The 15,861-nt window shown below is 43.4% G+C and overlaps 1 protein-coding gene across 1 annotated transcript in view; it reads left to right on the forward strand.

The window, feature by feature from the left end:
• The first annotated feature begins 428 nt into the window (after nucleotides 1-428).
• Nucleotides 429-15,861, forward strand: part of TUB (TUB bipartite transcription factor) — a 130,507-nt gene continuing 115,074 nt past the window's right edge. Inside the window, exon 1 of the mRNA XM_051963966.1 lies at nucleotides 429-561. Within this exon, the coding sequence (XP_051819926.1) occupies nucleotides 452-561 (110 nt within the window). The 5' untranslated portion in view covers nucleotides 429-451. The remainder of the gene's footprint in view (nucleotides 562-15,861) is intronic.

Raw genomic sequence — 15,861 nt, forward strand, 5'->3', positions numbered from 1 at the left:
GATTTGTCGGCGATGACACGGCTAGCTAGTAAGTGTTCCGGACAGAGTTAGAACCCAGCCTTTACTAATACAAAATCCTTAATCTGGTTTCCCTGCGGCCGCCGCCTTCTCTATAAAAATAAACGGAGCCCCCGGGGTCACAGAGGTTGCGCCCTGGCGATGGCGGCTCCCACTGGCCTGCCCGCTACGCACACACCGCCCCCCGCGGGGGTCCCCAGGGTCACCTACCTGTCCACCCCGCGCCGGCCTCGCCAAAGGCTAAACGCAGGGAAGCTGGGGTAATCCTCCCCCCTGAAAGTACATGGTACAGCCCGCAGCCCCAGGGGTGGGGGGGGCAGCTAGCGCCCCGAGGGGGGAGGAGGAGAGGGAGGGGGGCGCCTTTATCCCGCGCCGCGCGCAGTCGAGCCCAGCCGACCTGCAGCCCCGGGGAGCGCGGGGACCGAGGGGGCGCATGGCAGGAGCCAACGCGCCGCCGGGGATGGAGGACGGCGGCTGCGTCGGGCTCGGGGTCGGCCGGAGCAGCAACCGGACGCTGTCCTACAGCCGCTGGAGTTATGACAGGTAGTGCGCCGGGAACGCTGCGGGGGACGCCCGCTTCGGGAGGGGCGCGGGGCGGGGGGGGGGCGGCTGTCGGGGCGCTCGGGGCCAGGACGACCACGCCCCCTGAGCCTGGCCTCCGTCCCTTTCCCGCCGGGGCCGCCCGGGACGGCCCGAGGGGCTCAGAGCGCGTCGCGGAGGGGACACCCCTCTCTGGGGCTGTGCGGGGAGGCCTTTCTAGCCTGGCTCCGGACGCGGGGATACCCGTGCGCATTGCTCCCTCCCGCCCACAGTCCTGGGACCCCTCTTTTGCCCTTAATTGGAGCTGTTCGAGGGCTTGCGCCTGTCCCAGCTTCTCCCCGGGACTGGGAGCTCCCTGAAGGCAGACTCCTGGTTTTACCGCCTATCTCCAGCCTGCCCCTCACTGGCACCACACTTAGGCTTTACTCCCAAGCTCTTTCGGGAGCTTGTGCGGCGGGGGTGGGACCCCTCCCCGGGGTGCGGGACCCTCCCCGGGGTGCGGCGGGGGGTGAGACCCCTCCCCGGGGTGCGGCGGGGGGTGAGACCCCTCCCCGGGGTGCGGGACCCTCCCCGGGCTGCTCCCAAGTTCTCCGCTATTCTGGAGGAGGCTCCTGGGGGAGTGCGGCCAGGGCGTGCCTCCCGGTCTTGCTTTTTGTTTTCTGTCTGAATTCCCCAAGGCCACATGGGGTTGGGGAGACTTCTCTGGAGCCAGAGAAGATTCTCTTCATTTTGAGCCGAATGTAACTGTTGCCATTTGGAAGCTTCCACCTCCCCCAGGACCGGGAGCTTATTCTCTGTGGGAGGCTTAAAGGTCCAGGCTGCCCTAGAATAGAATAGAATAGGGAGGAAGAGGAGGGGTGGATCACTCAAGAAGCAATGGAGAGGTACCATAACTGCTGAAGCGCCTTACCACCAAGAACAGAGAACTAGGAATAACCAAAGAACTTCTTTATAATGAGCGAGACAGACAGAGACACACAGAGAGACAGAGAATGAGAACTGCATGTGTATTTGGGGCAGTAGTGAGAACAAGGAATAACAGAAGAATAGCCCTTTGATAGTGAGATATATATATAGGAAGACCCCCAGACTTTGGGATGGGACCCTCTGGAGGATTTACAAGTGAACGGCCCCAAGAATAGGTCAGAATAAGAAAGAGTGGTTAAGTTTTGATTTGCCCTGGTAGGGGGATGTTTCTGAGATCGGCCATCCCAGGCCTTGTCTTTTATTCTCAGAGAAATAGTCAAGTTGGTAGTAAGTGCGGGAGCTGGCTAAGCCCGTGCCCTTTGAATTCAAATCCAGGGGCTTAGACTGACTAATCAGATTGCTCAGCCCGCTTGCAGTGCAGACAGTCAGTGTCCCTGATTCTACATTTCCAGCGATCAGCAAAGGCCCTGGCACTGAGTAGGGACAGGGTGAATTTTCAGGGGATAGAAAGGGCCACGCTCTGCTGCTTACCTTAGACAAGTACACAATGGTCAATAAGTCTTTATTAAGCACCTATTATGCGCCAAACACCATAATAAACATTGGAGATACAAAGGCAAGATGTCCCAGTGTTGGGATTCAGGGGGACCCCAGAATGTTGGTATTCTGCGCTGGTGTTTTGGTGTCCCAAAAGAAATCTCCAAGTCAAGAGGTAGATTTTTATGATGTCAATTATATAATGCCATTTAAAGAGGCTAAATTCCAAGAGAGGAAGATAACTAAGAATAAACACCAATTAGGTAAATTTATCGAGCTTTGGAGAGTGTAGAACAAAGACCAGAGCAGGGTAAATGACATCATGGGATTGGAATTCACATGATTGGTGGGAAGTTTGATAATGGGGGCTGACAACCCCCTTTTTTATTTTTTATTTTATTTTTTTTAATTTAAATTTTATTTTATTTAATAATAACTTTGTATTGACAGAATCCATGCCAGGATAATTTTTTTTACAACATTATCCCTTGCACTCGCTTATGTTTCGTTTTTTCCCCTCCCTCCCTCCACCCCCCCCCCAAGATGGCAAGCAGTCCTATATATGTTAAATATGTTGCAGTATATCCTAGATACAATACATATTTGCAGAACCGAACAGTTCTCCCGCTGCACAGGGAGAATTGGATTCAGAAGGTAAAAATAACTCGGGAAGAAAATCAAAAATGCAGATAGTTCACATTCGTTTCCCAGTGTTCCTTCTTTGGGTGTAGCTGTTTCTGTCCATCATTTATCCATTGAAACTCAGGTCTCTTTGTCATAGAAATCCACTTCCATCAGAATACATCCTCATACAATATTGGACAACCCCCTTTTTTAAATGAAAAAGTGCTCATTGTTTGGGTCCAGGTTCATGATAGCAGCCCAGACTTTTGGATAACAAACCAGACGTCCTTGAAGGATGGCTCGGTAGTATAAAGATATCAGGTCCAGCTCTCCTTCTTTCACACACATTCTCCAAGGCTGTGCTGCGTCACTCCCAACAGCCACATTCCTAAAGCGACTACATCATTCCCATTGCCTCATTCATGGTCTGGGGTTTCTCGAAAAGTATTGGGGTGTCTACTGCTACGGGAGTTTCTACTGCACTGTTCCCAAGGCCTGCACCCCATCGCCAACTCTCAAGGAACTCAGTTTAACGGGGGAAACAACACTGCAAACAATTATGTATAAATAAGAAATATACAGTATAAATTGGAAATAAATAGCATGAAAGGCATTAGCAACAAGGGAAATCTGGAAAGGTGGTACGTGGGATTTTTGACCAGGAGCATGAGGAGAGAGAATATTCCAGGCTATGAAAATGCAAAATCAGGACACGGAAGTATCCTGTGTTGAAGAAACAGTGAAGGAGCCAGTGTTACTGGATCTCTCTCCTGGAGGAGAATTAGGTATAAGAAGATTATGATGGTTTGGAGGGGACTGGGTTATGGAAGGTGTTCTTAGTGCTGCCTTTCAGAAGCAGGTGATAAATAGTAGAACAGAGAGTCAGGGAGACCAGAGTTCAAATTCAGCTTCAGACACCTACTAGCTGTGTGATCTCAAGCAAGTCATTTAACCTGTCTGCCTCAGTTTCCTTTTCTGGAAAGTGGGGCAGTGGATAGAATACCAGGCTTGGAATCAGGAAGACTCATCTTCCTAAGTTCAAATCTGACCTCAGCTACTTACTAGCTGTGTGACTGTTTCCCTCAGTTTCCCCTTCTGTAAAATGATCTGAAGAAGGAAACACTCCAATATCTTTGCCAAGAAAACCCTAACTGAGGTTCCAAAGAGTCAGACTCCATTGAAAATGACTAAATGACAAATAAAACCTACCTTACAGGGTAGTTATGAGGATCAAATGAGATAATAAAAGTGCTTTTCAAAGCCATGTAAATGGCAGCTATTACTACTTGCAAGGCGTACTAAATGGTGGAAATTAAAGGAAAAAAAAAAGGGAAGCTGTCTGTTCTCTAGGGAGTGGGAAGGGAGTGGTTCAGCTGTATACATATAAGTAAATACAGTCTATACAAAAATGATACAAATTAATTTAAAGTGGGGAAAGAGCTTTAAGGGGGGAGGAGAAGGGGAGTGAACTAAAATTGCTCATGTAGGAAGTAGCATCTGAACTATCTTGAAGGAGGTTCAAGATAAAATTTCAAATCACTTTCTCTCGATGACTTCAGTTTTTTCATCTGTAAAATCAAAGGATTGAATGAAACGACTCTTAATGTTCCTTCCAGCTCTAGATTTTTGATTCTGAGAGGCTAGGTTGAGGAGGAAGGGAATTCTATTCTAGAGCAGGGCATCTTAAACTTTTTCTTGACCCTTGTCCCCAGAGAAATTTTACACAATCCTAGGTATATAGATATATAAAACAAGTATACAGATCAAACACTTATTGATAATATATCACGAAAAATTATTTTGAAATAATTTTTGGTATATATATAATTTTGCCACTTATTAAAAGTGAAAACAAATTTGCATACTAATGAAATGGATGTGCTTGTTTATTTTTACATCAAGAATTAAATCTTGGCTGAATATTTGATACCTTTTACTGTTGCCAAATTTTTTGAGACCTCCCCACTTTCAGTTACTTGACCCCATATGGTGCTGCGACCCACTGTTTAAGGAGTTTTATCCTAGATCATGAATGCAGAAAAAGGGGGGCATTTTGGTCATCTAGTCTAAAGCACCAAAACTCTCTCTTAGAAAAGCTGATACTTTGTAGTCTATGAGGCCTTTACATTGAATAGAACTTCAGTTCTATTTAAGAGCGAAGATAGGAGATTCCTGAGAGGGGAAAGAACTTTGAGTGTCAGGAGGTCTGGGCTAGAATGCTAAACTGTTATTGAGGTTGTTATTTGTCCTGTATTCTGGGGGACAACCATGACTTCAGGGAGGTGATGCCATGACACGAAAGTGAATTGGATTTGAGTGAGGAGGGCCGTATAACTTCAGTCAAGTGCCTTTCTCTCTTCAGAACTCCATCTTGCAATTTGGGAAATGATACAATTGGATTAGGTGTTTCCTTCCTTCCTTCCTTCCTTCCTTCCTTCCTTCCTTCCTTCCTTCCTTCCTTCCTTCCTTCCTTCCTTCCTTCCTTCCTTCCTTCCTTCCTTCCTTCCTTCCTTCCTTTTCCTTCCTTCCTTCCTTTCCTTCCTTCCTTCCTTCCTTTTCCTTCCTTCCTTCCTTTTCCTTCCTTCCTTCCTTCCTTCCTTCCTTTTCCTTCCTTCCTTCCTTTTCCTTCCTTCCTTCCTTCCTTCCTTTTCCTTCCTTCCTTCCTTCCTTCCTTCCTTCCTTCCTTTTCCTTCCTTCCTTCCTTTTCCTTCCTTCCTTCCTTCCTTTTCCTTCCTTCCTTCCTTTTCCTTCCTTCCTTCCTTCCTTCCTTCCTTCCTTCCTTCCTTCCTTCCTTCCTTCCTTCCTTCCTTCCTTTTCCTTCCTTCCTTCCTTCCTTCCTTCCTTCCTTCCTTCCTTCCTTCCTTCCTTCCTTCCTTCCTTCCTTCTTTTTCCTTCCTTTTCCTTCCTTCCTTCCTTCCTTCCTTCCTTCCTTCCTTCCTTCCTTCCTTCCTTCCTTCCTTCCTTCCTTCCTTCCTTCCTTCCTTTCTTCCTGTAATGGGATTGCATATTCACACAGCTAGTAAGTGTCTGAGGCTGGATTTGAACAGGCAAGGTAATTTCCATTTAATTATGAGCTTGTCGAAAGGAGTGAATGTTTTTATTTGTTTTTTGCCTTTGTATCTTCAAAGGTTGACACATAGGTGTATAATAAATGTTTCCTCTCCTATTGTTGCTGATTTTGTCCTGTTCTAATATGCTGTGCTTCTGTGGTTTGGTCAAAGACTTCTTGGGGGAAGTGGAACTAGAACTGGAAGGATGAGTGAGATTTGGCTGGGATTAGTTGAGTAAAAGTGTGGAGGCTTGAATAGATGAGCATCACATGAATAGCTAAGTTATGATGCGGAATCCAATTTGCCTGGAACACTGGACTTGGGGGTCAAAAAATCCTTTAACTATGGGAGTCGCTTAACAATGAGTCTAACCTTAAGAAACTGCTTTGCTCCTTCTGAGCCCCATTGTAAAATGAGGGATTGACACTAAGTGATCTTACAAATGAATACACTTGAGCTCTGCCCCTCTGAGAATCTCTGAGATTGGGTGGAGCCTGCAGAAGTGCCTGCCTTTAATTCTGTGGTCAGTGGGAGGGTGGCTTTTGGATAAACTTGGTCAGGGAGAAGAGCTGAGAAAACAACCTCCCAATATTATTGTTCTCTAAGAAAAGAGGAGCAGTAGATTTCGGAAAAGCCTGGAAATACTTACATGAGCTGATGCTGAGTAAAGTGAGAACCAGAAAAAAAACTATACAGCAAGTAACAGCAAGATTGTATGATGATCAGCTATGGTAAATTTGGCTCTTCTCAGCAATACAGTGATCCAAGACAGTTCCAAGACTTGTGATGGAAAATGCTATCCACATCCAGAGGGAGAACCAAGGAGACTAAATACAGATCAAAGCGTCTTATTTTCACCTTTTTGTTTGCTTTTTCTTTCTTGTATTTTTTCTCCTTTTGTTCTGATTTTTCTTTCCCGACATGACTAATATGGAAATGTTTCCAAGAAAAGAATGTTGAAAACTTCATATGTAACTGGAAAAATAAAATACTATGAAATTAAGAGATCAAACAAAAGAAAGAAAAAGAAAAGAAAATCTCCCCTCCCCCCCCTTCCCGCCCCTTCTTTGCAAAGTCAGGTTCTAAATGGGAAGCTATGGAGGGGAACAATATATAAATTGGTAGACAGGGTAGGAATATTGACTGATTTTTCAGAATGACTTTTTTTTCTCTTTGAAAACCTTTCTCACAAGAGGGAGAGGGAGGAGAGGGATCTCTTTAGAAATGAAGGTGACTTAAAAGCAAAATATATCAATAAAAACCAAATTACAAGCAAACAAAAAAGTAGATTATGAACAATATTTCCCCAGGCTATAGCTCTACCCTGCAGCCTAAATCAATGTAGACTTTCCTAATGCTGAAATCTTCTGCTAATTTGGTATTGATTTTTACCTTTGTTCCAACAAGTCGATGGGCTGACTTTCCCAGACAGCTGATTCAGAAACAACTCTCACATCCATACGGGTCATCTCCTAGCTGTTAAAATATAGTCAATTTAATTTTTAAAAAATTGCCTTGCAAGTCTCTTAAAGCTGTTCACATAATATAGATGTCAGGCTTTTCTCTTGTCCATAAGCCTTTAGCCTTGTTAGTTTCTTGATCCCAAGCCATATTTTCCAAGATATATTTTTGCTTTCCTGCTCTATGCCATATTATCAATGAAGTCACTGAGCATTAAAGTGTGTCAAGGTGGCAAGAGCCTTGGATTTCTTAGTCGGGGACCTAGATTTGGATACAGACTGTGCATTCAGTTCTTTTGTGACCTTGACACAAATGAGGCAAGCTAGGTGGTGAAATGGTTAGAGCCCTAGCCTTGGGCTCAGGAAGCTCTGAACTGAAATCCAGCCTCAAACCACTTACTAGCATTTGACTAGAAGTATAAGTTTCTTATACTTCTGTCTGCCTCAGCTTCCTCATCTATAAAATGGGGAGAATAATAACACCTACTTCCCCGAGTTTTTATGAGGATAAACTAAGACGATATTTGTAAAGAATTTTGCAAACCTTTAAAAAGCTACATAAATGCTAACTATTGTTACTTCTTATCATTGCTGATCACGTTTTCTCTTTGGGCTTAGTTTTATCATCTCTAAAATGAGCTTGGATAAGATGATCTCTGACTTAAATCTGAAAGTTCTTATAGAGTTCTTCACAGAACTTCCTCTCCTCATCCTTTACAGTGGATCTTGGTTCAGAAGCATCTGTTTCCTTTTTTTTTGGCCTATATTTATCACTAATACTGCAAGTTGAAATCATAGTAATATAGCATTTCAAGGATTGAATGACCTTTATATACAATATATATTATATTATGTAATTATATCATATATATTACCTCATTTGATCCTCACAGCAACCTGTAAATAGTAGAAATAAGTAGTATTAAATAAGTTAATAGGTGCTAATATTACCTTCATTTTACTAATGAGGAAATTGAAGCAGATAGAAGTTAAATAACTTGCCAGAGATACAGAGCTAGTAAGTGTCTGAGATGGGATTTGGTCTCAAGGATCCTTGATTCCAAGTCCACCGTGCTTAGCCATTGTAAAAGTGTCCCTTGAAATATTTCTTATTGCTTTTGAATATGTAACAAAATCTACTAAACTAACTTTTTGATTTGCCTCTCCTAGAAAAATCTGAAAGCCATCCTTTTGTTTAGCTTTATAATGAACATCAATAAGGATTTATAACAAGAATATCACTTAAGATGAATTTCATCTCCTTCAGTCATAATTCGACTTTTTGATTATTGGAAAGATCTCACGATAAGAAGACCAACAGTGAAATCATTGTTTATGAAGTATCTAAAAACTGTGTGATCCCCAGAATCCTCTAAGGAACCACATTGCAAGAGGGAAGGCCATTTGTATTTTTCTTTGTATAGAGGGTTGCCATGGCCAAATAATTCATTGCTACTCACCTGACTACTGGTGACTGCACCTCTCAAGCTTAGCTGGGCTAGTCTTCTCAGACAGCAAACATGATCTGCCACTAGAAATACATGAGGGTATTGGAATATGCTAGAGGGGTCCTCAAACTTTGAAATTAGGGAGCCAGTTCACTGTCCCTCAGACTGTTGGAGGGTCGGACTATAGTAAAAACAAAAACTTTGTTTTGTGGGCCTTTAAATAAAGAAACTTCATAGCTCTGGATGAGGGGGATAATCGTCCTCAGCTGCTGCATCTGGCCCGCCGCCCGTAGTTTGAGGACCCCTGTAGCTAGACCCTTAAATGTAAAGGATGGCTTCTGCCATGCAGATGTATCCTTCCAGAATTCAGCATTCTTACATCTTACTACCACTTTTCTCTGTGATCTAGTGATATTTTTTGCTATTCTCCCAATACAGGACATTCCATCTCTTAATTCTTCTGTTCATTTTCACTGGTTGTTCCCTGTGCCTAGAATTTCCTCCCTTCTCCTCTCTGCCTCCTGACTTTCCTGGATTCCTTCAAATCTCAGCTAAAGAAGTTTCTAAAGAAGCCTTTCTCAGTTCCCCTTAATACAAATGCTTCCCTTTTGTGAATCCTAGATATAACTTGTTTGTATGTAGTTGTTAGTACATTGGCTCTTCCATTATAATAGAAGCTTCTGGAGGGCAGGTAGTATTTTGTGCTTTATTTATATCTCTAGCATTTTTATTTATATATTTATTTATTTTTTAATAATTATAACTTTTTATTGACAGAACCCATGCCAGGGTAATTTTTTTTACAACATTATCCCTTGCACTCACTTCTGTTCCAGTTTTTCTCCTCCCTCCCTCCACCCCCTCCCCCAGATGGCAAGCAGTCCTATACATGTTAAATGGGTTACAGTATATCCTAGATACAATATATGTGTGCAGAACCGAACAGTTCTCTTGTTGCACAGGAAGAATTGGATTCAGAATATCTCTAGCATTTATCACAGTACCTAGTACATAGTATTGTTCCGCTGTTTCCTTTGTGTCTTACTCTTCATGATCTTGTTTGGAGTTTTCTTGGTAAGTATACTGGAATAGTTGGCGATTTCCTTCTTCAAATCATTTTACAGATGAGGAAACTGAGGCAGAGTGACTTGAGCAGGGTCAAACAGTCCAAGGCTGGATATGAACTCTGGAAGATGATCTTCTTGATTCCAGGCTGCGGTACATAGTGGGTGTTCAGTAAATTCATGTTGACTCACTGATTAAAAGAGGTAGACTCTCACAGAGGCAACCTCTTTACAAAGTTGTAAGTCTTTGTAACTCTTGGTATCTCCATCTCTGGTTATAATCTTGTTAAGTCTGAAATTCACTAGTGTTTTCCTATCCAAGTCTTCCATCTCATCAGGGATTTCACCTTATCCCTCCTTAACTTCTCTGTTCTCTGCCATACATCCCAAATCTCAATGGCTTATTTATGATAGAGTGATTTCTGTAATAGCTTATTGAATTTGCTGGCAATAAAAATGTACCCATCCATATGTTTGCTTTGTGATCCTATCCTAGGAATAGCTCACACATGGATGATAGAATCAGGATCCCAAAAGATCTTTTAACAGGTTGGAATTATAGATCAAAATGAATATGCTGAAATATGAGATAAATATAAAAACTATTCTTATGAAGTTGATGTCTTGAAGCCATCTACAAAATGGGGAAGTTGTGACTGACAGTAATGACTCTGATAAAGATATGAAGAAGAAGAATATGGAATTAAAACTAGAAATGTAAAGTCGTAGCTGATTGTGAAAAGTCTTGAACCACAAGAATGTGAAACTTCCTGGGAGCCATACTGGAGTTTTGAGCAGAGGAGTATTATGACCATATCTATCTTTGGATAATGGAATTTAGAGCTGGAAAGGACTCCAGATATCCTTCAATCCCCTCATTTTACAAATGGGGAAATTGAGGCCCAATAAGGAGCCAAAAGACCATTTGCCAAAAGTCACAAGGATAGGAAGTAGCAGAGTTGAGATTTGAACAACCCAACCTTCTTTCCAGCACATCAGACTTGCCTGGGAGTTATTCCTCAGGCTTAGGAAAAACAATTCTGAATGTTTCTGAATGAGTAGGGAGAGAGGGAAAAGCCAAATTGAATTGGGTCCGAACCTCTCACACTTGATCTGCCTCTCTCTTCCCCACCCCCATTCCTCCAACTGTGGGTCATTAATGTGGTGTGTGTGTGTGTGTGTGTGTGTGTGTGTGTGTGTGTGTGTGTGTGTGTACACTAGATGCTGCCTTCCTGTGGGATTATATTATATCCTGGGTTTTTCCCCCTACCCACCCTCACCCAGCCAGAGATGAAATCCCCTCCCCCTTCCAATCTAAAATGCTTCTCCAGGCATCAGGTGCTATAACCTCGGGGAATGCAGACTAATTATAACTGAAACTGGGCCAGAGCTTGGCTCATTAGCTGTGCCCTACCCTGGGAACTACCCTTGCAAGGGTCTCTTTAATCTGCTGTAGTTACTTTCCCCTTTCCTTCCCAACAAATAAATACTCTTTGACCCTGAGTTGGTGGATGTCCCGGATGTCAGAGACCATTTTTTGGCAATTCTTCCCTTAGAAAATCTGGACCACATTAGTCTTCTTGAATTTATCTCAGAGCAAAGAATATTGGGGTTTAGAACATAGAGAATATGAGAGGCCTTAGAAGATAGAGACTGTGTGAATTGGATGGGATCACAACTGGAATGTCAGGGTTGAGTAGAGCCATGGAACATGAAGTGCTAAGGCTGGGAGGGGATTTTTAGAATATAGAATAGCAAAGGAGGGAAGAATCTCAGTTTGTAATTCAGTATATACAAGACATAGTGTTTGGAACTGGGAGGGAAGGTCAGAGTTGGGAAGAATTGTAGAAATGGTTGTAGACAAGGAATCACAGACTCTCCTATTTGGAGGTTTCAGACCCGCTTCTTCCACTTGGACCTGACCAGGAATCCCAGTTTTATCCACCCCAAACTCTACCTCATTCAGTATCCCAGGTGGAGGGAGAACTGAGGCTTAGCTCATGGAAAGGAATTGCCCAGTCAGTGTGGCAGAGAGAGCACTAGAAACCTGGTCTCCCGACACCTCAGTTAATGCAGTTTCAATGCTCCCTAATCCCTGCTGCGGTTTAGAGGATCTGTAACTAAGAGGAGGGGCTACTTATGGCTTGAATGATACCCTCATGCACCCCTCCCCTAACTTGTAACCTTATTCTTTAGGAGTGAGGAATTGGGGGGGGAAGAAGAGAACAATTTCTCCCCTTATTCCACCCCAGAGCAGCACCTGGGGATGGGGGAAGAGCGTCTCCCCTCCCCTCTCCAGGCTGTAATCTGGCCCCACCCAAATCCAGAGGACAGGTGCTCAGGCCATGGGGGAGGGAGGATAGTAACGAGCTGTGACATATTGAGGCCAGTGAAGTTGGCAGCCACAACCCTAGTGGGTTGCACTGAAGAAGGAACACAGACCCTGTATGTCCCATGAGGAGGGTGCTCAGGTGATGGGTGTGCTCAGTTCCCAAAGGGAAGGAGGATGTTGCAGTAAACTTGTCCCATCTTGGACGTAAAACTCACTTCCTTTCTCCCTAATGCTAGCTTGGCTTCTCACCTGCCAATCTTGGAATCAAAATTAGTACTGAATGGGGGAGAGGGAGATGAAAATGGGAATTCAGAGATTGGGGAGGACCTAATTTCAGTGAACATTTTTAAGCCCTGGTTATGTGAGAATCAATGAGAGAAAGACATGCTAAATTGTCTAACCCTTTGGGAGAGTCACGTTTAGTCCTGAGGCTATATTTTAGGGAATAGTGATAATGAGTATTAAAACTAGGAGTGTGCCTAGGAAAGAGCTATTAGAGTGGAGAGGGGCCAGGAAAGCAAACCCATACAAAATTAGTTAAAACACCAGGTGGGGCTTACCCTTAATTGGAGAATGGGATGGCTATTCTTCAGGTACCTAAAGGATTTCATGTGGAAAAAGGGTCAGACTTTTTCTATTGGGCTCCAGCAGGCAGAAATAGGGTCTACAGCTGAAAGAGGCATTAGAAATAATAGCCTCCAACCCTCTCATTTTAAAGGTGAGGAAATCTCAGATACACAAAACTTATTTAAGTGACTTGTCTAGGGCCATACAGCTAGATAGGATCCAAGACAGGATTTGAACTTGTCTTCCTGACTTTAAGTCCTGTGCTTGTAGCTATTTCACTACTCTGCCCTGTTGGATTGTAAAAAAGCGATTTCTGCTAGGGCAAGAAAACATTTCATAATGATCAGAGTCATCCAGAATTGGAATAAGAACCTTTGGAAGGCAGGGTGGATCTCCTTCTCTGGAGACCTTTACAGTGGTGGCTGAATAAGCACTTGTCAGGCATATAGGGGCCTGGAAGATCTTTTTCAACTGTGAAATTCTATAATTCTAGGACTTGATTTCTGCAGTCCATGAAGTTTTAATCTAATAAAACACTTATTGCCTTATTATTACACATTTGAGGTTAGAAAGATTCCTGGGGAGAAAGAATCAGAAAAGGCTTCCATGGAAGAGGTGCCTTAGAATTGGGTTGATGGGGTTAGTTTATAAAAAGGTCAGAAGTTAAATCCCAGTCTTCTTTGTGGGTTGGGGTAGGTCATCCCAAGAATTTATTCAAGGTGTACGCAAAAAAAAAAAAAAAAAGCCCAAACATTGATCTTGAATGGGCTGAGTTCCTCCCTCCTTATTCTGTCCACGATTAACATCTTTCTTGGTCTCACTTTTAATGTAACTGGAGAAGCCTGAGTTGCAGTGACCTGCTTTCGACTCCCCAATCTCCCTATCTCCCCAGGAAGAGGCTTGTGGCAGGGGGAGGGGAAAGCCCAGAACCAGGGGTGAGACTGGGCCAGTCCCAGCGGGGAGCCCAGGTTCAGCCTGTGGCCCTGTGAGGATGGGGTGTCTGGGATCCTAGCAGACAGAGGTAGGGCACCCCACTGAGCTGCCAGTCCGGACCGTTCTCTGAGCACTGGGTGCTAAGTTACACTCGGCTCTAGCCAGCTTTTAGCACCTGGCCCAGACTTAATGGGGCGCTGTCCACCTTTCAGTGCTGAAGGACTGCATTTATCCTGCCCCCTTCTCCCTCAGGTGCCTTGTGTTTTCCCAACTTCTCCCCTCCATTCCACCTAGTCCTGCCTGGCCTTCAAGGGGGTGAAGCTCAAGACAGAGCCGGGGAACACACACAGCAAGAGCCTCCTCTGGGCTCCTGAGGCTCTGAATGCCTGAACAGGGGTCCGGGTCCATAGCCAGCTCTGAACTTCCATTACTGCCATTTTCACCGCCTTTGGCTCCTGGTAAGTGTCCAGGATTGGTTTTGACGGTCCTAACCCCGACTTGGGAGGGCTTGAAGAAAATCTGAGTTAGGGGTCCTCTCAGAGCAGGGCAGAATAGTACCTCAACCCCCTATACTGCCCTCACTGGAGACCTCTGTGCTGTTAGGGCTGATTATTCAGGTAGCCATCCTGCACTTGGACAGAGCGATATTAAATGCATCAGAAACAGGACTTGAACCTGGGTCTTCTTGAGTTTGAACTCGGCTTTCTAACCATTATGTCACCTAGCCTTCCTGGGAATTTTTATTGCCAATAATAACATTTCCCATTTTCTTAGTGTTTTATGGTTTGCAAAATGCTTTTTTTCTTGGTTTTTTGTTTTTGCAACAGCTCTTTAAGGTAGATAGCACAAGGGTTGTATTGGCCCTGTTTCATAGGTGAGTAAACTGAGGCACAGAAAAGTGATTTGCTCAGGATCACAGAAATAGGATGTGAAATTAATCATATCTCCTAACTTCAAGTTTAGAACTCATATATTATAGGGTTTCACTACAAGACTAGGGACATTTTCCAATCTAATTCAGTTCAGTTCAATTTTTTTTAACATATAAGACACAGCTTAAAGCTCTGGGGATGCAAAGACAAGGCCAAATTTTTTTTAAAAGTCCCTCCCCAAGGAGTTTACATGCTATTTTTTAGCTGGAAGGGACTTCAGAGCTCTTCTAATCTAACCTAGGGTTCCTGACTCCAAAGCCAGACCACTCTTCTCGATTTTTCCATACTTTTGCATTTGATTCCCTGAACTATGTGTCTTCTATCACTTTCTTTCTTCTTTGTTCTCAACTTTTCCAACAAGATGCCTAGATATTATTCCTCCCTGTTCTTCTCCCCTCCCCTCCAGGGATTAACACCTCTCCTCCCCACCCTTAGAAATCGAACTAATTACATCTCCTTGTCTCTAAATCATCCACCCCCCCCCTTACACTTAGCAAAAGCCTTTGAAATTTCCTTCTCGATGGACTGGCAAAGCCTGTTTCTTTATCTTTCATTTTCTCACCTTCTCCCACACCTCCCTAAGTCCAGTATCAGCAGTCTCAGAAAGAACAATGCAGAAGGCAGTCATTGTATCAGGGAGAGGGAAGCAGAAGAGCAAGCCTTGACTTTGCCAGTTACTAGCTGTGTGACCTTGAACAAGGTCACTTCTCTGGATCTCAATGCCCTTATTGTTCATAAAGTTTATAATAATACTGTGTATTGCTTAATCCACAGGGTTTTTGTCCAGAAAGAATGGATGAATGAATGAATTAAGCACTTACTATGTATAAAGCATTCTACAAGGTTATACATTTAAGTTTTGGGGGAAAAAAGCCTCTGAGATCATTTGGCCCAACACTCATTTTTCATATGTGGAAACTGAGTCCCAGAGAGCTTGAGTCATTTGCCAAGGGGCTGCTAACAGCCAAAATAGTAGAAATAGGATTTGAACTCGGGTCTCCTGATTTCATAATGATGTGATTACAACCATGTCAATATCTACTCCTCCTACTGGACCATTCTGCCTCTTTGTGAACCCTCAAATGATCTATTATTACCATCCTCATCTTATTTAAGTTCTTATCGTTTGAGCAAAACAGAGATGGAACAACTTGGATTATTTTAGCTTTTACGAGCTGTCTTGTCTCATCATCAACAAGCCATGTATTTAGAAATGAAAGAGATCATGATTAGTCCAACCCCCTTATTTTATAAGTGACAAAACTGAGATCCAGAGAGAGGAACTGTCTCATTTAAATGAAATTTAAATTAATTAAAGCTAAATTAATTTAAATTTAAATACACTTAAATTATAATTCTCACATAAGTGGCAGAATTAGGCAGAAATCATAATTTCTGACTTCTAGTTCTGTACTGTTCCCAGGATGTC

The sequence above is a fragment of the Antechinus flavipes genome, chromosome 6 (assembly GCF_016432865.1).
Source record: "Antechinus flavipes isolate AdamAnt ecotype Samford, QLD, Australia chromosome 6, AdamAnt_v2, whole genome shotgun sequence".
Lineage (NCBI taxonomy): Eukaryota > Metazoa > Chordata > Mammalia > Dasyuromorphia > Dasyuridae > Antechinus > Antechinus flavipes.